Here is a 26,552-nt window from a genome sequence, read left to right on the forward strand (position 1 = left end):
TTTTTGCGCCCAAAGGCTCCGCCCCGCGCAGCCAATCAGTAGGCCTCGCCCTTTGCAATAGCCAATGACAGTGAGCGTCGGGGGCGTGGCTGGGCGTCCGGGGGCGCGGCCTGGCGCCGAGAGAAGCGGCGGGGCGAGCCGGGGGCTCTAGTGAACAGCGCAGCCGGACGGGGATCGCCGGCTGGCGGCAAGCGGAGGCGGCCCGGGCCCGGCGGTCTCCGAGATGTCACGATGGCTGTGGCCATGGTCAAACTGTGTGAAAGAGCGGGTTTGCCGCTACTTGCTGCACCACTACTTAGGTCACTTCTTCCAAGAGCAACTCAGCCTGGACCAGCTCAGCCTCGACCTGTACAAGGGCAGCGTTGCCCTGCGGGACATCCACCTGGAAATCTGGGTGAGGAGCCAGGCCCGAGTCCAGGAAGGTGCGGAGGGCGGGAGCGCAGCGACCTGAGGCTCCCTGCGAAAGGGTCGGGCTCGGGGATCAGGCACCGGGCGTAGAGGCCAGGGGAATCTGACCCTCTTCAGGCTGGTCAGAGGCATCCGGGCTGGCTGCTTCAGTTCCTTACCAGAGCCAGAAACTTAGCGGGAAGGGGCCTCTGTCTCCAGGGTAGGAGAAACTGAGGCTGGAGAGAGCGAGGTCACCTGTCCGGAGAATGCAAGACAAGCCCGTCAAGTTTGGGGGCTGAGTTATGGAGGGTAGCTCTGAAGGGCTGAGGAGGGTCTGGGGAGGGAGCGTAGGAACTGAGCCGGGCCAGGGCAGTGACAGACTTGGGCCTGCGCAGCTGGTCAGGGAAGCTGGTAGGGGTCTGGAGCCTGGCGAGGACACCTGTGGAAAATGTGCCCTGATCTCTTGACCTCACGGTCCTGGGCCCGTAGGTGGGATCAACAAACCACCGGATGTGTATGTCAACAATCGCGTCAGCACCAGTGTTGATCAACACCTCATGTGCCTGCAGACTCTGCCTACTTCCTGCTTTTGGGAGAGTGGGATGGGCCAAGTGGGTGTCTAGGGAGGACCTTGGGGGGTCAGTGTCTGTAGGGTGCCCTCAAGGAAAGGTGGGGAGATCTGGCCTCAAACCCGGAGGAGGCACAGGTAGATGCCAGGGAGGCCAAGAGGAGTAAGGTCTGGGTCAGAGACTTGAGGCTGGGAACAGTAAGGGGCCCTGACTCACAGCTCAGCTAACTTGGGGGGTTTTGAAGGAGCCACCAATTAGAGGCACATCCTCGTCCAGAGCAGCAGGCGTGGGCATGGAGGCAGGGACTTCTCACTCAGTTTTGTGGCTGGACCCAGGGGTCTGCTACTCTGGGAAGAAGAGCTAGGCTTTGGAAGTAGGCCAGGCCCTGGTGAGCAAGTGTGAGGTAGCATAACCCTGGGCCCTGAACTGGGGGCACCTCCCAGTAGCCTGCTGTCTGTGAATTCCACCCAAGAGGCCCTCCCTGACCTCTGACTTTAGCTTCTAAGGCTCCCTGAAAGACAGCCCAGACCTCTTGGCTACCCCTTTTTAATTTTAGAGACAGGATTTCACTATGCTGCCTGGGCTAAGTCTTGAACTCCTGAAGTGATCCCTGCCTCAGCTTCCCAAAGTACTGGTATTACAGGCATGAACCACCGTACCCAGCCCTAGGCTGCCTTTTCTACTTTCAGCTCCAGAAAATGCCCCTAGTCCTGTTCCCTGCCATCTTGTTGGGGACTGAATTAGCTTCTCTAGGGCCCTGGTGGAATGCAGGTGCTTTCTTTCTTTCGTTTTTTTTTTTTTGAGACAGAAGGCTGGAGTGCAATGATGCGATCTCTGCTCACTGCAACCTCCGCCTCCCAGGTTCAAGCAATTTTCCTGCCTCAATTACAGGCGTGTGCCACTGCACCTGGCTAATTTTTTGCATTTTTTAGTAGAGATGGGGTTTCACCATGTTGGCCAGGCTGGTCTCGAACTCCTGACCTCACGTGATCACCGGCCTCTGCCTCCCAAAGTGCTGGGATTACAGGTGTGAGCCACTGACCTTGGCTGAATGCAGGTGCTGTCTTGGTAACCAGATCCCAGTCTGAGTCCCCACAGTATACTGGGTGACTAGATTAGTCCTGTCTCTAGGCCTCAGTTTCCCCAGCCGTGGTCTCTGGGTGAGGAATTTGGACTCCATCTGTTCTGCAATGTGCTTTTTTATTCTTGGATCCAACCAGTTTACTGAGGCCCTTTCTGGGTGGCATCTGGGGCCACTGGGTAGGCAGGTGGGCTGCAGACCCCCAGGAGTTTCCAGGTTAGCAGGCGTTCAACTCCAGCATGGGTGTCTTAACAGGGCCTCAGCCTTGTGCCTCACAGAGAGGTACAGCTACACTAGGTGTTTGGGGTTGTTGAGGTCCCATCTGGCATCAGATCAACCCCCTTTCCTGGACACTCTCCCCTTGAACTCTGCTCACCCAGGGTGAACATGGGTGTTCCGGACTCTGCCAGGCCTGTACCATGTTGTCCCGTGCCTGCAACACACCACCTTCTACCAGTGCCTACCCCCCTCCCTTTTATTCTTCAGCTCTCCCCTCCTCAGACCGCCCAGGCTGGGTTAGGCATCTCCCCCACAACCCCCCCCACCACCCCCTGCTCACCTCTGAGTTTCATCCTAGTTGCTCTGAGTTCCCCCAGCTGGAGTCTAGCTTGGCTGGGGAATAAAGACGTTTTATTTACCTATCTAGCCTCGGTGTCAGCATGTAGAAAGTGTTCAGTAAATATTATTTTGCATTAAGTGGCAAGGGAAACATTTGTTCTGGCTTGAAGGATTAGGCACCTTTGGGTGATGGGTAGAGGGGCTGGCCTATAGTGGGGGACAGCATGAGCACAGATGGTACCTTGTAGATGGCCCCTGGAAGGACAGGGCAAGCCAAGGGTGCTCTCCAAGGCACGATGGCCAGGTAAGGCTGTGCCAGCCTGCGGGATCTGGGGTTTCCCTGAGCTGGTTGTGTCCCTTGTCTTCTCCCAGTCTGTGAACGAGGTGTTGGAGTCCCTGGAGTCGCCTCTGGAGCTGGTGGAAGGCTTCGTGGGCTCCATCGAGGTGGCCGTGCCCTGGGCTGCTCTGCTCACCGACCACTGCACAGTGCGTGTGTCCGGCCTCCAGCTCACCTTGCAGCCCCGCCGGGGTCCAGGTGAGGGCAGGGCGAGGCTGGGGGCAGGCAAGTGGGGAGAGTGGGCCAGGGCGTCCAGAAGCTGACTGGGCCTGCCTGCCTTGAGACCCTGTTCCTCCCTACAGCGCCAGGGGCTGCCGACTCACAGAGCTGGGCCTCATGCATGACCACAAGCCTGCAGCTGGCCCAGGAGTGTCTGCGGGATGGGCTGCCAGAGCCCTCTGAGCCACCACAGCCCCTGGAGGGGCTGGAGATGTTTGCCCAGACCATTGAGACTGGTGAGCAGGCCCCCCCTGGCCGCCCTGTCCCCCACTCCGTGGTACACAGGACGGGGGCTCCAGACAGCGGCATGGCCACCCTGCTGCCCAGATGGGAAATTCTGCCTCCCCTTTGCTGGTCCACCTGACCCAAGACCCCTCCCGGACTCCTCAGTGCTGCGGAGGATCAAAGTGACCTTCCTGGACACTGTTGTGCGGGTGGAGCACTCTACGGGTGATGGGGAGCATGGTGTGGCCGTGGAGGTCCGTGTGCAGCGGTAAGGGCAGGCCGGTCTGGGGTGGGCTGGTGTGAAGAGGGGGGTTGGGAGCTGCTGGATGGCCCCCACCTGCAGCCTGGGTTGCTGGAAGAGGCAGGGTGGGTCTGGGTGGGCCTGGGTGGTGGTAGGGCTGGGAAGGTGGGCTGTGTGGTGAGCCCAGACTGGTGTCCAGAGGTCGGGAGCTATCGGCCCAGAGTGGCTGAGGCCTCAAGAACCAAATTAGATGCTGAGGGTCTGAGGAGCAAGGGCTGCTCTGAGCCTCTGAGCTGGACGTTGTGGTTCGGGACGACCTGGGTAGGATAGGGCACCTCTGCAGGTCAGGCTCCCTGACCCCATGCCCCTAGAACAGAGCACTGTGCGGAGAGAGGGGCTCCGGGCCTGGGGTGGCCAGGGCACGGGCTGACCCTGCACTCCCCAGACTGGAGTACTGTGACGAGGCGGTGCGGGACCCAAGCCAGGCGCCGCCGGTGGATGTGCATCAGCCACCAGCCTTTCTGCACAAGCTGCTGCAGCTGGCAGGGGTGCGCCTGCACTACGAGGAGCTCCCTGCACAGGTGGGCGGGCTCCGATTCCCACAGCCCCTTTATCCTATCGCTTGAGCCCTCTGACCCCACCTCGCCTTCCTGAGCATCCCTGACTCCATTTTCTCAACTTACTCTCCTGTTTCCTCCCGCCTCCCAGAAAGAGCCTCCAGAGCACCCCTTGCAGATCGGCAGCTGCTCAGGATACATGGAACTGATGGTGAAGCTGAAGCAAAACGAGGCCTTCCCCGGCCCTAAGGTGGGTCCCCAGGCTCCTGGGGAGGGGGGTGAGTACCCCATCTCAAGACTCCTCCTCCTCAGCAAGGATGATAATCTGCAGACCAGAGTGGGGATGTCAACTGGGGGAATTGCTACCTTCTTGGCATCTAAAGAATCTGAAGCTGAGAGGTCAAGTTGTAGCCGGGTTCATACAGCTAGTTGGTAACAGTTTAGTCTGGCAGCCAGCATGCTGCTTTCGCAGGGTGAGGGCAGATGGGTGGCAGCTCTTAGAGGACCTGGGTGGTGGACTTAGGCTCCATGGCTGTCCGCTCCGCCCCCAGTTGGAGGTGGTGGGACAGCTGGGCTCCCTGCACCTGCTCCTGACCCCGAGGCAGCTCCAGCAACTTCAGGAACTGCTCAGTGCCGTGAGCCTTACAGGTGAGGCCTCTGGGTGGCATGGGGGTAGGGTGGCTGGGAGGGCCAGCCAGCCCGGACTGAAGTTATCCTCCTCTGCAGACCATGAGGGCCTGGCTGACAAGCTGAACAAGAGCCGCCCCCTAGGTGCCGAAGACCTGTGGCTGATTGAGCAGGACCTGAACCAGCAGCTGCAGGCAGGGGTGGTGGCTGAGCCCCTCAGCCCAGACCCTCTTACCAACCCCCTTCTTAACCTGGATAGCACTGGTGGGTGTAGGGTCAGACCGTGGTTGGAGGGGTGGCTGGTGTGGGTGCGGGAGCCTTGGTGCTGGGGCCGGCTGTCCCTCACACTCCTCACTCTACCCGCAGACCTCTTCTTCTCCATGGCTGGCCTCACGAGCAGTGTGGCCTCAGGCCTCTCGGAGCTCTCCCTCTCCGATATAGACCTGGCTTCCTCTGTGCACAGCGACATGGCCTCTCGCCGGCTCTCTGCCCAGGCCCATCCAGCTGGTGAGTTGGAGCACCTGGGGGTACTCCAGGGGCAGGAAAGACTGGAAGAGGCCTTAGTGGGATGTCAGAGGCACACAGGAAACCCCCAGCGATGCCTGGACATCCACCATCTGTGACTTGGTTCCCTGGGGACCAAACGAGGTGGGAGCTGGTGATGGAGGGGACAGAGCCTAGGTTTATCAGTCATTGGTCTTAGTCGAGCACTTAAACGCTCTGAGACTCAGCTTCCTCTTCCATAGGAAGAGGATGGTGAGATCGGCCTTTGTTGGGCTGTGTATTTGGGTTCATGTTTGAGAGCTTATTGTGGGTGGGTGTTGAGATGGGTGCTTTATCACATCCTATCCTTCCAGCACCATGGGGAGGGTTCAGTTGAGCCTGGACAGAAGGCCTGGCCTACCAGAGGCACCGGTGTCACCCCTGCCTGACCAAGCCTTCTGCCAGAGCCACATCATGGGGCAGACTTGTCTTCCCAACCCCCAGCCTGGGGGCGAACCATCGCTCCACCTGGGGTGCCCAGGATATTTCAGGACTCCCTGGTGAAACCTCTGTCTCCTCAGGCAAGATGGCCCCCACTCCCCTCCCGGACACCATGCGCCCTGACTCGCTGCTGAAGATCACTTTGGGGGGTGTGACCCTGACCTTGCTTCAGACATCTGCCCCGTCTTCTGGACCACCTGACCTCGCCACCCACTTTTTCACCGAGTTTGATGCCACCAAGGATGGGCCTTTCGGTTCCCGAGACTTCCACCACCTTCGACCACGCTTCCAGAGGGCCTGTCCCTGTAGCCATGTTCGGTACAAGCCCGAGGCCAGGGCCAGAGAAGAGACTGTCAGAGCCCTCTGAGTGCACCTTCCGACACCTGTCCTCTTCCCTGCAGGCTAACGGGCACAGCCGTGCAGCTGTCCTGGGAGCTGCGGACCGGCACCCGGGGCCGGAGGACAGCCAGCACAGAAGCGCACTTTGGGCAGCTTGAGGTGCTGGAGTGTCTGTGGCCCAGGGGCACCTCAGAGCCTGAGTACACAGAGGTGAGGCCAGAGGCAGAATGTGTGTGAGGTGGGGTCTGGAGGTGTGGGGCGCTGTACAGCCAGGCCTGACCCTGTGTGCCTCCCGGGTCCCATCCCAGATCCTGAGCTTTCCCAGTACCCTGGGCTCCCAGGCCTCAGCTCAACCTTGCGCCCATCTACGCCACACACAGACCCTGCGCCGTGTGCCTAAGGTAACCCACCCGCTCCAGGCCGTGCTGACCCCACCCTGGCCTCTGCCAGGGCCTCCCCTGCCCCCCAGCCCTGTCCGCTTTCCCATGTGCTCCACACCTTACTTTCCATGCCAGGCCCTCGAGTACCTACTTGGGCCTTCCCATGACAGCCCCTTAACCCTGGTCATGCCCTTTCCTTGTCACAACATGGCAACGCCCGCTGGGCCTCTGGCTAAGAGTGGCACGTGTCGGGTGGCTTTTACGAAATAAGCACATTGTCTACGTCAGGCAAAGGTGGGGCAGGGCTCCTTAATGCCCTGTCCCCCGCTCCAGTTCTCCTCCCAGCACCAGAGAAAGCTTCCCATCCCCGCCGGGCCACTCAGCCCTCACTGACCCGAATGCCCTCTTCCTCAGAGCCGACCCCGGCGCTCAGTTGCCTGCCATAGCCACTCAGAACTGGCCCTGGACCTGGCCACCTTCCAGGCAGACGTGGAACTGGGGGCCCTGGACCGCCTGGCTGCCCTGCTGTGCCTGGCCACCGTACCTGCCGAGCCGCCAGCCGGCCTGCTGGTGAGGGGCCCCGCCAGAGCTGGGCCGGAGTTGGGTGAGGGCCTGGGTCTTTCAGCTCTTGACCACAGTAGGAGGGGCCCTGGCATCAGCTTTGACCCCCGACCCTCCTGCAGACGGAGCCCCTGCCGGCGACGGAGCAGCAGACGGTGTTTCGGCTCTCCGCACCCCGGGCCACACTGCGGCTGCGCTTCCCCATTGCCGACCTACGGCCCGAGAGGGACCCCTGGGCGGGCCAGGCTGTGCGGGCTGAGCAGCTTCGGCTGGAGCTGAGTGAGCCCCAGTTCCGGTCAGAGCTTAGCAGTGGGCCTGGTCCCCCAGTCCCCACCCGCCTGGAACTCACCTGCTCCGACCTACATGGTAACAGCCCCCTGAGTGACAGAACCTGGGGCAAGAGGCCTGGGCTTCTGGGAGAAGTGAGCTTAGGGGTATGGGAGGGACCCAGTCACACCCGAGCAGACGCTGGCCCAGGCCTTTACCAGTTCTTGAGGTCCCAGCACTGCCTGTCCCCGGCCTCCTGGCCAACAAGTAGGGTGGCCCCTTTGTCTCCAGCTTTCTCTGCCAACCCCAGGTGTGTGTGGAGTGGGGGGAGCCTAGCTCTATCCTGACCTGGGGGTTGGGGAAGAAACAGGAAAAGGCAGCAGTGATGACCCCCACTTCCCTGTCCCTCTCCAGGTATCTATGAAGACGGGGAGAAGCCACCTGTTCCCTGCCTGCGTGTCTCCAAAGCCCTGGACCCCAAAAGCAGTGGGCGCAAGTACTTCCTGCCCCAGTAAGTGGGGGCTCTGGACGGGGCCCAGGGGAGAAGGGTTTTGCTGCTGGGGGTGGCAGGAGACCAGTTTGGAACCGGTTCCCCGGGGCCCTGCAGGCCAGTGACAGGCCTGTGCTCTGACAGGGTAGTGGTGACCGTGAACCCCCAGTCCAGCAGCACACAGTGGGAGGTGGCCCCGGAGAAGGGAGAGGAGCTGGAGCTGTCAGCGGAGAGTCCATGTGAGCTGCGGGAACCTGAGCCCTCGCCCTTCTCCTCTAAGAGGACTATGTACGAGACAGAGGAGGTGAGGCCTGGCTCCACCTCTTCCCAGGACCCCCTCCCACCCACTGCCTAGGTTTCTGCCATGGGAGCCACCTTCGTGGCTGTGGGCCAGGGCAGGACGACCACCTGGGGTGGGCATTCGCTGACCCAACACCAGTGAGGATTTTGGCTCTTCATTCTTTCCAGCCAATAAGGGAGTCTTTCTGAGGGGGTACTGGAGAGGGTAGGCCCCTGAGGATCATGGGTCCTTCGCCATCAGAAAGATCAGGTCCCACCTGGACGGTTGATCAGCACTGTCCACTTGGAGAGGCAGTTAAGGGCCAGGCTCTGCCACTTGGTGACTGTGTCATCTTGGAGAGTTACCCCGCCTTGGAGAGTTACCTATAGATGAGCTTCCTCCCCTGGAAAATGGGCACCATGACCTCCGCCTCCCAGGCTCAAGCGATTCTCCTGCCTCAGCCTCCCGAGTAGCAGGGATTACAGGCGCCCGCCACCATGCCCGGCTAATTTTTATATTTTTAGTAGAGACAGTTTCACCATGTAGGCCAAGCTGGCCTCGAACTCCTGAACTCAAATGATTCACCTGCCTCGACCTCCCAAGGTGTTGGAATTAACAGGCGTGAGCCACCATGCCCAGCCTATTTTTGTATTTTTAGTAGAGGCAATGTTTCACCATGTTGGCCATGCTTGTCTCAAAATCCTGATGTCAAGTGATCCACCCACCTCCCCCTCTCAAAGTGCTGAGATTACAGGGTGAGCCACCGTGCCCAGCCTAGCCATGACCTGTGTCATAGGCCTGTTGTGAGGATTAAAGGAGTTAACATACATGAAGCCCTTTGGAACGGGACATGCATGCCATCAGTGCTATGTCCATATGGCCATCACGCATCCCCAGCAGAGAAGGACTTCCTATGAATGAATGCATGAATGAATAATAGGAGGGCAGGACTGAGACCAGAGACAGGCCCCAGCCAGCATCTCTAAGATGAGCTTCCTGCTTTTTGTGCCTTACCCTGTTAAGATGGTGATCCCTGGAGACCCCGAGGAGATGAGAACGTTCCAAAGCCGGACCCTGGCACTGTCCCGCTGCAGCTTGGAAGTGATCCTGCCCAGTGCCCACATCTTTCTGCCCAGCAAGGAGGTCTACGAGAGCATCTACAACAGGTGGAGATGTGAGGCCCTTGGGTTGGGGCTAGGCACAGGGTGGGCCCAGCCTCTCTTACCTGCTGTCCCCCAACTCATCTCAGGATCAACAATGACCTGCTCATGTGGGAGCCCGCGGACCTGCTGCCCACCCCCGACCCTGCTGCCCAGCCCTCTGGCTTTCCCGGCCCCTCAGGCTTCTGGCATGACAACTTTAAGATGTGCAAATCAGCCTTCAGGCTGGGTATGAAAGGTGCTCAGGCCGGGTTGGCGGGAGGAGCCCAGGTCTGGGCAGGGCCAAGCCAGCCCTCCCAGGTCTCCTTCCCACCCGGCTGCTTTGATCTCACCCCAGACTCAGACTCGGATGATGAGGATGCCCACTTCTTCTCAGTGGGGGCATCAGGTGGCCCACAGCCCCCTGCCCCTGAGGCCCCAAGTCTTCACTTGCAAAGCACCTTCTCAACGGTGGTGACAGTGCTGAAGGGGCGGGTCACAGCCCTCTGTGAGACCAAGGTGAGTGCAGCCTTGGGCAGGTGGGCCCCAAACCTCAGAGCTCCCATTGGCAGCAGAGCAAGACCAGCATGAACAGCTCCAGGTCAGGAATTTGGAGAGCAGGAGGCCTAAGTGGGCAGTGCCAGCCCACACATGCCAGTCTGCCCATCCTATCACAGCCCATCAGCTCCTTCTGAGCCCCTGCCATATGCAAAGCACCATGCTAGGGGTGGTAATGGCATGGGGCACCATCCCTTACCAAGGAGGGAGAAGGGGCAGACCCGGCAGAGATTATTTTTCCCCTGGCAGAAGAGGCAAGTGCCATCCAGTGCCTCCAGTAGTGTCCATTGTGGGAGCTAGAGCTGACCCCTTAGGCCAGGGCTCTAGAAGCCGCCAACCCCCTGAGAACATGAGGGCTGCTGAGTGCAGCTGGGGAAGCCAGGCCGTGTGCTCCTTCTGCAGGATGAGGGTGGGAGGCGGCTGGAGGCTGCGCATGGGGAGCTGGTGCTGGACGTGGAGCACGGCACCCTCTTCAGCGTCTCCCAGTACCGCGGCCAGCCAGGACTCGGCTACTTCTGCTTGGAAGCTGAAAAGGCAACACTCTACCACCAAGGTGTGAGGCCTGGGGGCAGGTCACCGCCAGGGTCAAGGGTGGAGGGCTTCCAAGATGGATGTGGGCCCTGGCTGGAGTGGGTAGGCAGTTGGCTTGGCAGGGGGCTCATGAGACCCCTCCCCAGCGGCCGTGGATGACTACCAGCTGCCCAGTCACCTGGACCCGCCCAGTTTCACTCCCCCGGCTCGGCTGGCCCCGACCATCTACCCATCGGAGGAAGGGGTGACTGAGCGGGGAGCCTCAGGCCGCAAGGGCCAGGGCCGGGGCGCCCACATGCTGTCTACTGCTGTGCGCATCCACCTGGACCCCCACAAGAATGTGAAGGTACAGGCTTGCCTGCCAGCCACCTGCCTCTGGCCTGGACTGTGGTCTTGGTGCATGGTGGGGCCTGGTGGTCGGTGGGAGCCCGGTACATGGTGGGGTTGGACTCCCCACTGCCCTGACTGTATCCTACCCTTAGGAGTTCCTGGTGACACTGCGGTTACACAAAGCCACCCTGCGCCACTACATGGCCCTGCCGGAGCAGAGCTGGCATTCCCAGGTGAGCATTCATGGCCTGGGGAGTCAGATGACCCAGTGACTCTGGGCTTCCGTTTAGGGCAAGCAGGTCTCTAGGTGGGAGGAGGCCAGTGGGAGGAGCATGGGTTGGGCCACAGCTGACCTTGGCCGGAGCCCCTGGGCAAGCGATGTGGCAGACAGCTGGTGGGCAGAAGGTAAGGTGCCAGGCAGGGGCAGGACAGGGAGGGGTTAGAGGACGGAAGAGGCCACCTGATTCTCACTGCCTCCTCCTGCCCTGGCCGCGGAAGTTGTTGGAGTTCCTAGACGTGCTGGATGACCCCGTGCTGGGCTACCTCCCTCCGACGGTCATCACCATCCTGCACACACACCTGCTCTCCTGCGCTGTGGACTATAGGTACTGGGCGGGCCAGGGGCCGGGGATAGGGATGGGCTCTCAGGTGTAGGGAGCCTGCCCCAGCCCGAGTATCACCCCCAGGCCACTCTACCTCCCTGTGCGCGTCCTCCTCACTGCGGAGACCTTCACCCTCTCCAGCAATATCGTCATGGACACGTCCACCTTCCTGCTCAGGTATGCAGCCACCCCGCACCGGGCCACCCCGCCCCGCCCAGCTGAAGCTGCCCGCCCACCTCGTGCCCTCCGGCTGCTCTCAGTCTCCTGTGCACTCAGATGATGCTCCCGTTCTCAGGAATGTGGATTTTTCCGCCTTCCTAGAGGGCAGCTGGACCCTCCTAATCAGAACCTGATAAACATTTGTGCTCTCTGACCGGTAATCTCACTTCTGGGGGTTGTCTTAGGATGTGAGAATAAGAGAGGTGAAATTTAATGCATATGTAATATAAGTTTAAGCAGTCAAAACATATTGGTGAAATCACAACTGAGTAAATAAGCATGGCCCACCTAACAGGTGGGAAGCCACACGACCATGAAAGCGAAGCTGAAGAATCACTTGAAAAATAAGCTGATACCACAGTAGTGTCACTCAAATAACACTGGGTACAGAACTATGTACGTTTTAAAATCAGCTCACGAACGGATGTTTATGTGTGTCTCTGCCTGCAGCTGCAGAGACAGTTTAGAAGGAGATGCATATGGTGGATTTCTCAGAACTAGGGATTAAAATGACGAATGATTTCCATTTTCTTTATTATTCTAAAATATCTTTTTTTTTTTTTTTAATTTTTTTTATTTTTTAAGATGGGGTTTCACTATGATGGCCAGGCTGGTCTTGAACTCCTGACCTCAGGTGATCCACCCACCTTGGCCTCCCAAAGTGCTAGGATTACAGGTGTGAGCCACCATGCCTGGCCATTCTAAAATATCTTAAAGGACTTTGCTTTATGTTACCCTTAAAATAAGGACTTTTTTTTTTTTTTTTTTTTTTTTTTGGAGATAGAGTCTCACCTGTCGCCCAGGCTGGAGTGCAGTGGCGTGATCTCAACTCCCTGCAAAAGCAATTCTCCCACCCCAGCCTCCCAAGTAGCTGGGATTACAAGCGCCCGCCACTATGCCCAGCTAATTTTTGTATTTTTAGTAGAGATGGGGTTTCACCCTGTCTCCAACTCCTGACCTCAAGTGATCTGACTGCCTCGGCCTCCCAAAATGCTGGAATTACAGGCATGAGCCACCATGCCGAGCCAAAACTAAGGACTTATTTTAAAAGAACCACAAATGCCATAGAGGGGGGAATGGACACCCCTTCCCGGGACTGTCACGAGGCCCCATCGAGGCGTCGGAACTGCAAGAACTCTGAGAGCTGCAGGTGCTGCCTGCCATCTGGGCCTTCTCCCCATTGTGCAGGCAGGAATGCCAAGGCTGGAGGGGCCCGTCCATACCACTTCCTGTGGGCTTGGGACCCCTCTGCTCGGCTCCCATGGAGCTGCCACCTGCAGCAGTGCCCGGGCCCTTCTCAGCCCTGTTCCCCCCCAGGTTCATCCTCGATGACTCCGCCTTGTACCTGTCCGACAAGTGTGAGGTGGAGACCCTGGACCTGCGGCGAGGTGGGCAGGGCCGGGACTGGGCTCCCTCCCCTCTGAGGGACCACCACCCCGGCCACACCCAGAGCAGCCAGGTGTCTCCCCGCAGCTGCTGGCCGGGTCCTTAGCTCCCACGAGTAGCCTGCACAGCGGGGGCTACACCTGGATCAGCCGGATCCTTCCCCCAGGTGCTGGGGCCGGGGCCAGGTGGAAGGGGGCTACAGGACCTTTTCTCTTGCCTTTGCTGCAGATTATGTCTGTGTCTTGGATGTTGACCTCTTGGAACTTGTGATTAAAACCTGGAAAGGGAGCACTGAGGGCAAACTGGTGAGTGAGACTGTCACCCAGCATCCTGGAGACAGAGCAGGTGCGGGGCCAAGGGAGTCTTCAGGGGCTGCTACTCCCCCACACGCCCAGCCTCCAGACACAGTTCACACTGCCCTTCCCAGGCTGCAGTTAGCGCCCCTCCTGCAAAGGTCCAGGCCCACCATGGGGGGGGTCACTTGATGCTCGCTGAATGAATGAATGAGTTTCAGCCCTGCCACCAGAAGGCACTGCAGCCAGGGCACTGGGCAAGGCCTTGGGAGTCAGCTGTCTTTGTGGGTTCTCAGGTATCTCTTCTGTAAGATAACCAGTCCTGCCTCGCTGGTCACGCAGAGCCCTTCCTGGGGAGTGGGGTAGGGTGGGTGGGCACACTGCTGCTTCCTTGCATGGCCCTGGGCCAAGCCCCTTTCACCCTTTGGCCTCAGTTTGCTCATCTTTTCAGTGGAGTTACTGGGCAGGTTGCCCACTCTAGGAAAGACCCAGCCCTGTTCTGCTTGTGGCGGGGTCAGAGCTGTGGTACCTTCCCAGGGAACAGATGGGGCTGGCAGGCAGCGGGCCCTGTGCTCACGTAGCTGCCCGCCCCACCCCGCCCGCAGAGCCAGCCGCTGTTCGAGCTGCGCTGCTCCAACAACGTGGTGCACGTGCACAGCTGTGCCGACTCCTGTGCCCTGCTGGTCAACCTGCTCCAGTACGTAATGAGCGCGGGCGACCTGCACCCCCCACCCCGGCCCCCCAGCCCCACGGAGATCGCCGGCCAGAAGGTACAGGTGAGGCCTGGCCACACAGACTACCAGAGCTCGGCCAGGCCCCTCCCCTGCCATGGCCCTCGGGCCTGGGGTTGGGGGAGCCCTGGGGGTCGCCCTCGTCCTCTCTGGCTCATTGCACCTCCCCTGCCTGGCCCAGTTCTCAGAGAGCCCTGCCTCCCTGCCCTCATGCCCCCCGGTGGAGACGGCCCTCATCAACCAGTACGACCTGGCTGACGCCCTCCTGGACACCGAGCGCAGCCTGCGGGAGCTGGCCCAGCCTTCAGGTGGAGTGGGGGTGCTGTGGGGACAGCAGACACAGTCAGGCAGCCACTGTGGGCGCCTCTCCAAACCTGCCTTTCTCCCACAGGTGGCCCCCTCCCTCAGGCCTCGCCCGTCTCAGTCTACCTATTCCCAGGCGAACGGAGTGGGGCCCCACCCCCTTCACCACCTGCCAGGGGCCCTGCTGGCAACTTAGGGTCATGCTCAGAGGAGAATGAAGATGAAAGGGAAGAGGAGGGTGATGGAGACACCCTGGACAGTGACGAGTTCTGCATCCTTGATGCTCCCGGCCTGGGCATCCCGGTGCGCGGTGGGAGGGGTGGACCAGTTTGCTGTCCTTCAGGCAGTGTGTTTGGGGTGGAGGCCACGACACTCAGGGGCGGTTGCCTGGCCCTCTGGAACTCCCGTGGTGAGAGAAGCAGGCTAGAGTGAGTAGATTTCCAGAGGAAGAGGAGGCCTGGTGTTCTGGGCAGAGGGACTGGGACATTCAAGGGTTGGGGGAAGAAGAGAGGGCAGTTAGCAAGAGGGGCAGAGAACCATGTGGCTGCAAGGGCCAGTGGGAATATCTGAACTCACTAAAGTCTGAGGAGGCAGGGCTGGCAGGAGCAGGGGACTCTCAGGCCCCTCTTGGACAGATCACTCAGGCCTAGGCTCGGGGGATAGCAACCCCGGAGTGTCATCTTTCATAAAAACGGGGAGGAGGCCAGGCATGGTGGGTCACCCCTGTAATCCCAGCAATTTGGGAGGCCAAGGTGGGAGAATTGCTTGAGTCTAGGAATTAGAGATCAGCCTGAGCAGCATAGTGTGATCCTGTCTCTAAAAAAATAAAATTAAAAAAAAATTAGCAAATGCAGTCCTGCTACTCAGTGCCTGCAGTCCCAGCTACTCAGGAGGCTGAGGTGGGAGGATCTCTTGAGCCTGGGAGCCAGAGGTTGGAGTGAACCGTGATTGTGCCACTGTGTGTACTCCAGCGTGGGTGACTGTGTGTGATCCTCTCTAAAAAAAAAAAAAGAAGTGGGCTGAGCAGAGTGGCTCACACCTGTAATCCCAACACATTGGAAGGCCAAGGCAGGCGGATCACAAGGTCAGAAGTTCAAGACCAGCCTGACCAACATGGTGAAACCCTGTCTCTACTAAAAACACAAAAATTAGTCGGGTATGGTAGCACATGCCTGTAATCTCAGCTACTCAGGAGGCGGAGGCAAGAGAATCACTTGAACCCAGGAGGTGGAGGTTGCAGTGAGCTGAGATCACACCATTGCGCTCCAGCCTGGTGACAGAGTGAGACTCTGTCTCAAAAAAAGAAGTAAAGTGAGGCCAGGGGAGAAACGAGCTGGGGCCAATGTCTGTGCCACATGTCTGCACTTGGCCTCCCTGCAGCCTCGAGACGGCGAGCCTGTGGTGACCCAGCTGCATCCTGGCCCCATCGTTGTGCGTGACGGTTACTTCTCACGGCCAATCGGCAGCACGGACCTGCTGCGGGCACCTGCCCACTTCCCAGTGCCCAGCACTCGTGTGGTGCTACGTGAGGTCTCCCTCATCTGGCACCTCTACGGGGGCCGAGACTTTGGCCCCCACCCTGGCCACAGGTGAGGAGGATCGGGGGCAGGTGGCAGCTGGTGAAGGTTGGGGCTCAGGCTGGTCCAACTCTTGACTTTCAGCAGCTGGAGATCTTAAGCCCCATCTACCCCGAGTGGGTCTCAGTTTCCTCATCCTTCCTTATCCCACCTGCCTCCCAGGACTGGGGCCAGCAGGGGGTCTCTTGTCCCAGGCTAAAAGGCCTGTTGAGGACAAGAGGGGGAAGTGGGTTCCTCTGAGTCAGCTTGGCCCTGTCCCTCTTCCCAGGGCAAGAGCTGGCCTCTCGGGTCCCAGGGGCTCCCCTTCCCGCTGCTCTGGCCCCAACCGGCCCCAGAACTCATGGCGAACGCAGGGCGGCAGCGGGCGGCAGCACCACGTCCTCATGGAGATCCAGCTCAGCAAGGTGAGTGTAGGGCGCGAGCGCCTGCTGCGCGTGTGTGGCCTAGAACAGCGGGCCTTGTTCTCGATGTCACACGTGCAATGACTAACGCAGAGGAAAACCCCTGCCCCGCTTTGTGGTGGATGAAGCCAGGCAGGAACCAAGATATACCAAGTGTGTCTGATGGTGAAGAGTGCTCAGGAGAGTCAGCAGGGGTGGAGACAGGTGTGCCGGGGAGGGTCTGAAAAGTCCTTTTGCGAAGTCACCATTTGAACAAAGACTTGAACAAGTGGGAATGTGAGCTGGGAAGAGTTTTCAGGCAGAGAGGACAGCATGAAAGCTACAAATTGAGGCCAGGCATGGTGGCTTATGTCTGTAATCCCAGCACTTTGGGAGACTGAAGTGGGCAGATCACCTGAGCTCAGGAGTTTGAGACCAGCTGGGAAACATGACAAAACCCTATTTCTAAAAAAAAAAAAAAATTGAATCAGGTAGAGTGGCATGCACCTGTAGTCCCCGCTACTCGGGAGGCTGAGGCCAGAGAATCGCTTGAGCCCAAGAGACAGAGATTGTTCAGTGAGCCAAGATCACCCTACTCCACTCCAGCCTAGGCAACAGAGTAAGACTCTTTTTCAAAAAAAAAATGCTGCAAGCTGGAAGCAAAAGCAAAAGCTGGAAGCATCCTGGCGTTTCCAGGAGCAGCAGAGTCTGCCCTTAACCAGCAACCCAGAATGTTTATTTTGGGTCTTACTAGAGATGACCCCCAGGTCAGGGGTTTTGAGGAGGGGCATCTGTGGGGCAGGGCTTGGCAGCAGTCAGAGAGGGCTGGTGAGCGTGGGCAGGTTCAGGAGAGCCTGGATGGGGTCCGACCATCGGTCTGGGTGTGGATCAAGTGTGTGTGAGATACAGAGAGTGGTGCAGAGGCTTCGGGGTTGGGGCTGGGAAATTGCCCAGGGGCGGGGTCCCACTTGCTGGGAGTGAGCCAGGCCAGTGCTGAGCTTCCCAAGCAGCCACTGGAGGCAAAGGACAGAAGGCCCCTCAGGCTGCTGGAAGTTGTGGGCTGAGCTGTGAGATGGGTGTCGGGTCGGGGTGGTGCCAGGGGCCTCTGAGCTCTGAGACCTGATGGTGAGCTGGTGGCTGTGCAGAAAGAGGGGGAAGGAAGGCTCTCCATGGAGAGGGGCCTCGAGGGCAAAGGCCTGAAGACAAAACAGGCCTGGACTTCTTGAGGGGCAGAGACCAATGCAGCTGGCACGGGAAGCAAGGGCAAGGGCAGGTCTGGAGGGAGGCAGGTCCCTGCTGGGCATAGAATAGAGAAGGGGTCTGGGCCAGCCTTTCCCTCCCTCTTGAAGACCTGTTTACCCAGCCAGGCCTCTGTCCACCCCACAGGTAAGCTTCCAGCACGAGGTATACCCAGCAGAGTCAGCCACAGGCCCCGCGGCCCCCGGCCAGACACTGGAGGAGCGGCCGCTGTCCCGCCAGGTGTTCATTGTGCAGGAGCTTGAGGTCCGAGACCGGCTTGCCTCCTCCCAGATCAACAAGTTCCTGTACCTGCACACGAGTGAGCGGATGCCGCGGCGTGCCCACTCTAACATGGTACGAGCAGCCTGCACTGTCCACCCTGGGGCAGGGCAGGGGATGTCGGGACAATCTTCACACATGGCCTGGATTCATACACGTACATGTTTGTGAGCCTGGGAGGAGGGCAGAGCTAGGGGCTGTGTTAGCAAAGGGAACAGTGTGTCCAGAGGCAGGGTGGCTGGGTGAGCTGTCAGGGAACAGCTGGGTGAGCTGCTGCCCCAGACGCCCAGCAGGCATCCATAGCTCACCCTCTGCTCCCAGCTCACCATCAAAGCGCTGCACGTGGCCCCCTCCACCAACCTGGGTGGGCCTGAGTGCTGTCTCCGTGTCTCGCTGATGCCTCTGCGGCTCAATGTGGACCAGGTGAGTGGTCCAAGTGAGGGTGGATTCCAGGGTGACCCCACTGTCTCCAGGCCTCTGAGTCTGATCTGTGCCTGGAACCCTCCCCTGCAGGATGCCCTCTTCTTCCTCAAGGACTTCTTCACTAGCCTGGTGGCCGGCATCAACCCCATGGTCCCGGGGGAGACGTCCACTGAGGGTGAGAGGCTGGGCCAGGGAGGGGAGTGTCCGGGTCTCCTGCCTCCCAGGGCAGCCCAGGTTCCCAGTCATCCCTGGCCCCACCTGCAGTCTATGACCTCCCCTCCCTTAGCTCGCCCTGAGACTCGAACCCAGCCCAGCAGCCCCCCGGAAGGACAGGCTGAGGGTATAGAGGCCTCCAGCTCGCAGGAAGCCCCAGGTGGTGGACATAGCCCCTCCCCTGCTGACCAGCAACCCATCTACTTCAGGTAGGCTGCCGGACTGTGGGTGGGGGGGCCCTGGGCCAGATTGCTGGGGGCTGGGCCAGTGAGCAAAGAACCCCCTCTTTCTGCTCCCCCACCCAGAGAGTTCCGCTTCACGTCTGAGGTGCCCATCTGGCTAGATTACCATGGCAAGCACGTCACGATGGACCAGGTGGTAAGTGGGGCCGTTGGATGGGGTGGCCATGTGGGGTCAGCTGTGGCCGTGTCCCTCTGGGGGCCAGGTTTTGCATCAGGCACCATCAGCGGCCAGGACGGTCTTCAGTGGCTCCCATGGGCTGGCTGGCTCCCTGAGTCCCATCGGGTAAACCCAGACTCCTCCCTCTCCCAGGGTACTTTCGCTGGCCTCCTCATCGGCCTGGCCCAGCTCAACTGCTCCGAGCTGAAACTGAAGCGGCTCTGTTGCAGGCACGGGTGAGTCCCCAGCGCCCCAGCCTCTCTCCAGGGTCCCTGATCTTCCCTCTATTCTGGTCCTGACTGGTTGTGTGGCCTTGGCCAAGTCATTGCCCTTCTCAGGGCCTTAGTTTCTTCCTGTAAAAAGGACACAGTCAGCTGGGTGTGGTGGCTGATGCCTGTAATCCTAGCACTTTGGGAGGCCAAGGCGGGTGGATCACAAAACAAGGTCAGGAGTTTGAGACCAGCTTGATCAACATGGTAAAATCCCATCTCTACTAAAAATACAAAAATTTGCCGGGCGTGGTGGCACATGCCTGTAATCCCTGCTACTCAGGAGGTTGAGGTAGGAGAATTGCTTGAACCCAGGAGGTAGAGGTTGCAGTGAGCTGAGATTGAGCCACTGCACTCCAGCCTGGACAACAGAGCAAGACTCCATCTGAAAAAAAAAAAAAACACGGTCCCTGTGCACATAACTGGGTGGGAACCATGGGGAGAGTAGACGTGCCCACAGTACTTGCCACAGGGGTACTCAGTCCTCCTGGCCCCACGATCCCTCCATATGTGGCTCTGCCCCACTTCCCACCTCCTCACCTCCCTGCCCTGCCAGGCTCCTGGGTGTGGACAAGGTGCTGGGCTATGCCCTCAACGAGTGGCTGCAGGACATCCGCAAGAACCAGCTGCCTGGCCTGCTGGGAGGCGTGGGCCCCATGCACTCAGTTGTCCAGCTCTGTGAGTATCTGGGTTTGGAAGCCCTCAAAACTGCTTTTACCCTTGGGCAGCCTAGAAACTGCCTTTGGGAACAAGAAGAGTAGGTGGGGGCGGCGCAGCCTCGGGAGTCTCTGACTGCTCCTTCCCCCAGTCCAAGGGTTCCGGGACCTGCTGTGGCTGCCCATTGAGCAGTACAGGAAGGATGGCCGCCTCATGCGGGGGCTGCAGCGAGGGGCCGCCTCTTTTGGTTCATCCACGGCCTCTGCCGCCCTGGAACTCAGCAACCGGTTGGTACAGGCTATCCAGGTGAGCAGGTACCCTGCGTCCAGGCTGTGCAGGGCAGAGCAGCTGGAGCCCGCTGCTCCACAGCTGCCTGGTTCTATCCTCAAAGCTCTTCTGAGAGTGGGCAGTCTGGGTCTGACAGCCCTACTTTATAGAGAAACAGCCCCAGAGAGGCTAAGTGACTTGCCTGGTGGGACCTCCAAGCCAGGTCTCCCAAGACCCACAGGGGCTCCCATGCAGGATCGGGGCACCCCCCAGGCCTTTGGAGCCCACTGTGTTTCCTGCTCATGGCATGTCTTACAAAGGGGTGAAAGATGTTTCAGGGGAAGCATCTGAGGCCCAAGAGGCTGCCCTGGTTCATTGAGGCCGTGGACTTCCCTAGGCCAGAGGGGCCCCAGGGAAGCTGGGGAGCCAGTCTCATGGACAGTTGTCAGATGAATTCTGTAGGGGGTCGATGGTCCTAGTAGGCTAAGGGGTGAGTGCACGTGCGTGGTGCATTCTGGAACCTGCAGGCTCAGACCCCAGCAGAGCAGACGGCAGGGCTTGAGGGGAGGCCGGAGGGATGCGTGCACACCTGGGAGCCCCCAGGAGTGTTTAGCTGGGTGGAAAACAGTGACGCCAGGTGAGCTGCCGGGCAGAGGATCCGGCAGTCGGAAGGAAGGATGGGCTCCCTGGCCGTCCGGCAGGGGCTTCCGGGGGCCCAGGCAAGGAGTGGTCAGTCTCAGGTAAGCCGCAACTGTGGCGGCGGTGTGGTGCCCGCTGGATGTGGCGGTCAGCAGGAAGAGAGGTTTGGGTTGAGAAGACTTTAGAAAAGTCCCCTGAGGAGTCCCATGTTCCTGGAATTCCCTGAGCAGAGTGACGGGTGTCTAGGAAGGAGAGGAGGAGTGGGAGGAAGTGGGGAGCGAGGCTGAGTAGGACCCCCAGGGGCAACACAGTGACAAGCGGGGAGGCCGAGGGCAGGTGGGGTCTCACACTGCCCGGGGGGGCTTGGGACTGACATGTGTGCCCTAGCCAGCTGTCATCATCCAGTGCTTCCATGTCCCCCAGGCCACAGCCGAGACCGTGTATGACATCCTGTCGCCAGCAGCCCCCGTCTCCCGCTCCCTGCAGGACAAGCGCTCTGCACGAAGGCTGCGTAAGGGCCAGCAACCTGCCGACCTGCGGGAGGGCGTGGCCAAGGCCTACGACACAGTGCGAGAGGTGACCAGGCCCCCCACCCCATCCCCCACACCCCTCTCCTTACGCAGACCCTGCCCTGACCTCTGGTCTCCACAGGGCATCCTGGACACAGCTCAGACTATATGTGATGTGGCATCACGGGGCCACGAACAGAAGGGGCTGACAGGCGCCGTGGGGGGTGTGATCCGCCAGCTGCCCCCGACTGTGGTGAAGCCGCTCATCCTGGCCACGGAGGCCACGTCCAGCCTGCTCGGGGGCATGCGCAACCAGATCGTCCCCGATGCCCACAAGGACCATGCTCTCAAGTGGCGCTCGGACGGTGCCCAGGACTGAGCCTAGGGTGCCTGGCACCCAGAGGGTGCTGCCCACCGTGCTCCTGAGCCTCCCAAGAGCTGCAGCACACAGGCCCGGCCCAGCCCTTCAGGGCATGGCCACTGTGAAGGACGCCTTCCCACCTGCCCGTTGCCAATCTGCTGTGAGAGGCGGGCCTCCCTGCCTTTGGGCCTTGGCCCTGGCTCTGCACTTTTCCTCCGGGGAGAAAGGACACTGCCCCTCCCTCCTACCTGGGCCTACACCGCTGCCTTGTCCCAGGACGGAGGCTTATGGACCCTCAGATTCCAACCCTACTCAGCCAAGTGTTTTTCTGTGTCTGTGGGGAGGAGAGGGGAAGACATCCATGTGGTTCAATGTATTATTTTTAAGGTCTGTGAGCGCGTGGGTCAGTGTCTGCATGAAGTGGAATAAACTGCCCACCGCAGCCCCTCTCAGATCCTGTCCCTGTGAGCCCTAGTCTCAGCCTTGACCTTGATTCCGCCCCGGATCCCACCTCTGCACCCAGCACCTCCCATGTCACCACCAGGGGTCGCCACGCCTCCCAGCCTTGCCCAGCAGGTCAGGGCACAGGGGGACCCAGAGGCACCCAGCCCTGCACACTTCCCCTTGGCTCTGGGCTTTGCCTTGCCCCTCCCAGCGGGCTGCCACCCCAGCTCCACTCCTGATGTGGCAGAAGCTACGTGGAGCTGCCAGGGAGGGAGGGATGGTCCTTGGAGCCCATCTGCCCAGACCGCATTGGCCCGTGTCTCTGTAAGACCCCATGGTCCAGCCTGACCCCAGGGCCAGAGCAAAGGACAGGGCTGTGGGGACGCCAGGCAGGCTCCAGCCCTGACTATGGGACCTGATGTGAAACCCTGGTTCCCTGAGCCTTAGTCCTTCCTGGTTCTTCCTGCCCAGCCAACCCTGCCTGGCTGTCACATGAGGCCACTCCTGGGAGGCTGAGCCTGGGGCCTTCTAGAGGTTGCTCCCACCATCCCTAGTGGAGGCTTTTGGGGTGGTCCAGGCCTTGGCCCCTCAGCTCCCACTCTTCTCCCGGGTCCCAGCTCCAGCACTTGGAGGGGGAGGGGTGCTGGAGCAGTGCTGCAGCCAGAATCCCAGCCCCCAATGCACAAAGCTTTACATGGGACCAGGGAGTGGCCATTGCGCCCACACATCGTGTTTCTTGTGAGCAAAAAAGGAGCTGCTCCCATCACGCTCCTTCCTGCCCTGCTTCCCAGGAGTGCTGCAGGGAGGTTGGGCAGGTCCATGGGGAAACAGGCTCGGACTGGGAATCGAGGGACCCTCACCTTGCTAGGTTCTGCAGGCCTCTGGGATTAGCAAAGGTCCCCCAGCCCCCCTCTGTGGCCCCTCCTGAGTAGGAGAGATCTGGGCACTGGGGACAGAGCAGAAGCTTTGTCCTCAGGGACCCTGGGGTCCTGGCTGCCCATGGAGACCTGGGGCAGCAGGCTGGCAAGAGATCAGGAGGGCGAGGCCCTGGAGGAGACAGGGCTGTGGATGACTGGGTGCTAATGGCACACAAGAGGCAGATGGGGCCCAGCCTGATGCTTCCTGGACCCGCCCTACCCTGCCCGGGCACAGTCCAGGGCTTCCTGCCCTTCGAACCACACTTGTGATCAGTATTGACAGGGGTGGGATAATCATTAACCACCACTACGGGTTGGGTCAACGGCTCAAAAGGCCCTGGGCCGAGGGCGTCCCCACTTCCTCCTTGTGCCCTGAGGGCCAGCTCAGCACCCAGGTAAGAGGCTTCCTGAATGAAGGACCCCTGCTGCACCCCCTGTCCTAGGAGGCTCCTGAGCCCAGGCACCTCACTGAAGGGTGGCCAATCCTGAGGAAGAAAGGGAACTGGACAGCCATGGGGTGGCCAGGACGAACCCCTTCCTCTCTGTGCCTTGGTTTCCACTGTGGGATGCGGGGGGCCTTAGGATCAGCACTCAGAGCTGCCCCATTCTGTGGAGCCAGGATTCCGGATCGGGTGCTGCCTCTGCCAGGACAGGGCACTTAGCCCACACCGCAGGAGACTGGTCTCACCCAGGCCGCTGTGGGAAGGGCAGCCAGGCTGAGTGAAAGGCCAGCCACCAGCTATGGTGTCTTCCTTTGCAGGCCTGTCTCCCCAGGCAGAAGGACTCCAGCCCAGTGATCCCCCATCCCACTCCTACTGCATCCCGAGAGGGAGGGCACCACTTGGGGGAGATGTTGGAGCAGCACAGGCCCTGAGGCCCTGCTCTGTGACCTTGGGCGGCCCCCTTTGCCTCTCTGGGCCTGTAACCACCACTGGCAAAGGGGGGCAGGGCCCAAGTCTACTCTGAAAGCTCTCCTCTCTCTCCAGAAACTTTGGAGTCTCCCAAAACGCTGCTGAGTCTCTGCAGGACTGGCATCGGTCACGGGAACTTGTCTGGGAGGGACGAGAACATGCTTTGCAGAAGGAAGCTCTGCCTCCCAGAGTCCTGGGCTTGCTTGGGCACCCCAGTCAGCAGCTGCTTCCACTCCCCACAGTGGAGACAGACCCAAGGGTCCCAGGGCAGATGCTTCCCCCAGTCCAGGCCAGCGTGCAGGGTGAGCTCGTAAGTCCTGATTGACATACGGTCAGTGGTTCAGAGAGGTTATACTACTTGCTCAAGGTCACCCAGCTCCCAGGCCCCTGCTGTCTTCCCAGCCACTGAGTCCTAAGCGTCCTTCCAGGTGGGCCGCTGCTCACAGCCTGTTCTCACATTCAGCAGCAGGTTTGTGTATCCACATCTCCAGTTCCCTGTCGCCCCCGCTTCCTACACCTTGCCATCCACTGTCCCTGTTTGTTTTCTCTGTTCCTTTCCAGTTCTCTCCCTGCTCCTCTTAATTTTTTATTTGAGACAGGGTCTTGCTCTGTTGCCCAGGCTGGAGTGCAATGGCACAATCACAGCTCAGTGCAGCCTTGATCTCCCAGGCTCAAGTGATCCTCCTGCCTCAGCCTCTTGAGTAGCTGGGACTACAGGCATGCATCACCACACTGGGCTAATTTTTTATTTTTTGTAGAGATTGGGGTCTCAATGTGTTGCTTGAGCTGGGTTTGCACTCCTGGGCTCAAGAGATCCTCCTTCCTTGTCCTCCCAAAGTGCTGGGATTCCAGGTGTGCCCGCCCCTCTCAGCCCCTCCGCCTCACTGTCCCTCTTTCTGTGCCCCCACCACAGCCCCCACACTTCTTCTCTTCTCAGTCTTATCTTCAGCTTCCCATACAGGGCCATCCTCATGAAACTGGACACTGGGAGGTCCCTGGAGACTGACAAGTGCCAGCTGTCCCTTGCTATCCCTCTGGCCCATGGCTGCAGCAGGGAGGGTGGGCAAAGGGCAAAGGGCAGAGGCGACAGTGGCCAGACCTGAAACTCAGGCCCAGCTCTGGTTGGGAAAGAAACAAGGAAACAAGAACTTGGGGACAGAGGGCGTGGGGGCACCAGAGCGGGCAAAGGCTGCCCAGGAATTGTAAATCAGAGCCGCTCCCGGCTTTATGAGGCCGATTTGGGGTTGAGCCTGGACTTCGCCCAGAAAGGAGTGCTGACAGCACATGGGATGCCAGGTGTGGGCCCCGGATGATAAGAAGCCTCAGAGAAAAGACCATGGACCTGGGGGCATGAGGACTGTGCACCTAGGGGAGCAGGCGTGGGACACTCTCCACAGCCCTACCCAAGGCGGATGCCAGGCAGGGCCCAGCCTCCAGTTGGCTCCCACCCCCTGTAACAGCAACTCCATGTGGAAGTGCCCACTGATTCCAGTGGGGCTGCTGTTATCTGGGGCGAGGGCTGGTACTCACGAAGGAGAGGCAAGCACCGCCCAGCAGACCAACCCGAACTGCAGTGGCGACGCTCCCAGGCGAGATGGTGTTGGAGGGTGGGGGGCTGTCGGCGCGGGGTGGGGGGCTGTCGGTGGGCTGCCGAGACCGAGTGCACAAGGCTCTGACCTATGAATTGACAGCCAGTGCTCTCGTCTCCCCTCTGGCTGCCAATTCCATAGGTCACAGGTATGTTCGCCTCAATGCCAGCCGCCAGGACCTGCAGGGGTAAGGGCGGGCCAGGGGTGTCCAGTGGTCAGAGAGACCCTGCGACCCCAGTGCAGCACTTATGGTCCCACCTCCCGCTGTCTCATTCCCCGAGATGAGCCCGAACAGCTTTAGTCCTGGCCCTGCGCTGCCTGCCCTGTAGTGACTCTACGCTTTGCCCGTGCCATTCCCTCCACGGCTCTAGGCTTCGTCCGAGCCGTTCCCTCCGTGGCTCTACGCTTCGCCCGTGCCGTTCCCTCAGGCTACGACACTCTTCCTAGCTTATTTGTCAAGCTCGCTCTTACTAACTCTTTCAAGCTCCACCCAAGCATTTGCTGCCTCTAGAAGGCCTTCTTGAAGCTTACAAGTGCCCACCTGGGCCCCCCACACTATGCTGCCCCCCAGAGCAGCCCCCCACAAATGCTGCCCTCCCAAAGCCCTGGAGCTGGTTCTGCTTGTGTCTCGGTCCTCGCGCCATCTGTGACCTCAGTTCCCAGGCCAGGTGCATGCTCAATAAATGTTTGCTGAACCAAACTGAGCCTCTATCTTGCACCCTGAGGAAGCACTCAGCAACATGCAGTGTGGCCAGGGTTGGGGCTGAGTACTCTGGGCCCAGTGTTTGTGCTGGAGCCCCCCACCCAGGACAGGGGCCCTGAGCCAGCCCCGCCATCTGCTTCCCCCTCTCCCCTCCCTTGCCAGCCTCATCTTCCTGGAGTACAGCCCTGTGGTTGGTGGAGCAACTTCTCCAGCCCCTGGGATTCCTAAGAAGACCCAGGAACCCCGCTGCTGGTAGAGGGGGAGCAGCCAACCCAGGACAGGACAGCTGACCCCACCCCTGCCCCACCTCCCACACCAACAACCTCATTCCCACCTGCTGCTGCTTTTTTTTTTTTTTTCTTTGAGACGGAGTCCCGGTCTGTTGCCCAGGCTGGAGTGTAAAGGCACGATCTCAGCTCACTGCAATCTCCATCTTCGGGTTCAAGTGATTCTCCTGCCTCAGCCTCCCAAGTAACTGGGATTACAGGCGTGAGCCATCACGCCCAGCTCCACCTGTTTCTTATACAAAGGGGTTCTGGGGAAATTTTCCTTTTTTTTTTTTTTTTTTTTTTTTTTTTTTTT

The 26,552-nt window shown here is 59.8% G+C and overlaps 1 protein-coding gene and 1 long non-coding RNA gene across 4 annotated transcripts; both read left to right on the forward strand.

The window, feature by feature from the left end:
• The first annotated feature begins 100 nt into the window (after positions 1 to 100).
• Positions 101 to 21,848, forward strand: ATG2A (autophagy related 2A). 2 transcript variants are annotated; one of them, XM_032282903.1, is made up of 41 exons: positions 101 to 394; positions 2,968 to 3,130; positions 3,235 to 3,387; positions 3,542 to 3,644; positions 4,063 to 4,198; positions 4,326 to 4,424; positions 4,726 to 4,822; positions 4,901 to 5,065; positions 5,168 to 5,308; positions 5,866 to 6,103; positions 6,187 to 6,334; positions 6,433 to 6,525; positions 6,919 to 7,074; positions 7,188 to 7,431; positions 7,747 to 7,843; positions 7,967 to 8,126; positions 9,126 to 9,268; positions 9,352 to 9,491; positions 9,600 to 9,760; positions 10,202 to 10,352; positions 10,477 to 10,676; positions 10,813 to 10,893; positions 11,159 to 11,265; positions 11,347 to 11,439; positions 12,799 to 12,869; positions 13,096 to 13,172; positions 13,766 to 13,936; positions 14,073 to 14,199; positions 14,283 to 14,497; positions 15,575 to 15,783; positions 16,040 to 16,175; positions 17,538 to 17,744; positions 17,991 to 18,092; positions 18,183 to 18,267; positions 18,379 to 18,514; positions 18,611 to 18,683; positions 18,858 to 18,940; positions 19,530 to 19,651; positions 19,782 to 19,936; positions 20,960 to 21,112; positions 21,188 to 21,848. In XM_032282903.1, exons 1-41 carry the CDS (start codon positions 224 to 226, stop codon positions 21,422 to 21,424), a joined length of 5,799 nt encoding a protein of 1,932 aa, XP_032138794.1. In that variant the 5' UTR covers positions 101 to 223; the 3' UTR covers positions 21,425 to 21,848. The 2 variants fall into 2 exon arrangements, with proteins under 2 accessions (XP_032138794.1, XP_032138795.1); XM_032282904.1 differs by having other exon boundaries at positions 13,766 to 13,930.
• A 41-nt stretch (positions 21,849 to 21,889) lies between these two features.
• LOC116554795 lies at positions 21,890 to 26,383 on the forward strand. Of its 2 annotated transcripts, none has more exons than XR_004270302.1 (3): positions 21,890 to 23,162; positions 23,528 to 24,147; positions 26,133 to 26,383. It is a non-coding gene; the product is annotated as an uncharacterized LOC116554795 (long non-coding RNA). The 2 variants fall into 2 exon arrangements; XR_004270301.1 differs by having other exon boundaries at positions 21,891 to 23,162; positions 23,754 to 24,147.
• Positions 26,384 to 26,552: the final 169 nt, after the last annotated feature.

The sequence above is a fragment of the Sapajus apella genome, unplaced genomic scaffold (genome assembly GCF_009761245.1).
Source record: "Sapajus apella isolate SASKATOON/1434 unplaced genomic scaffold, GSC_monkey_1.0 scaffold14, whole genome shotgun sequence".
In the NCBI taxonomy this organism is placed as follows: Eukaryota; Metazoa; Chordata; class Mammalia; order Primates; family Cebidae; genus Sapajus; species Sapajus apella.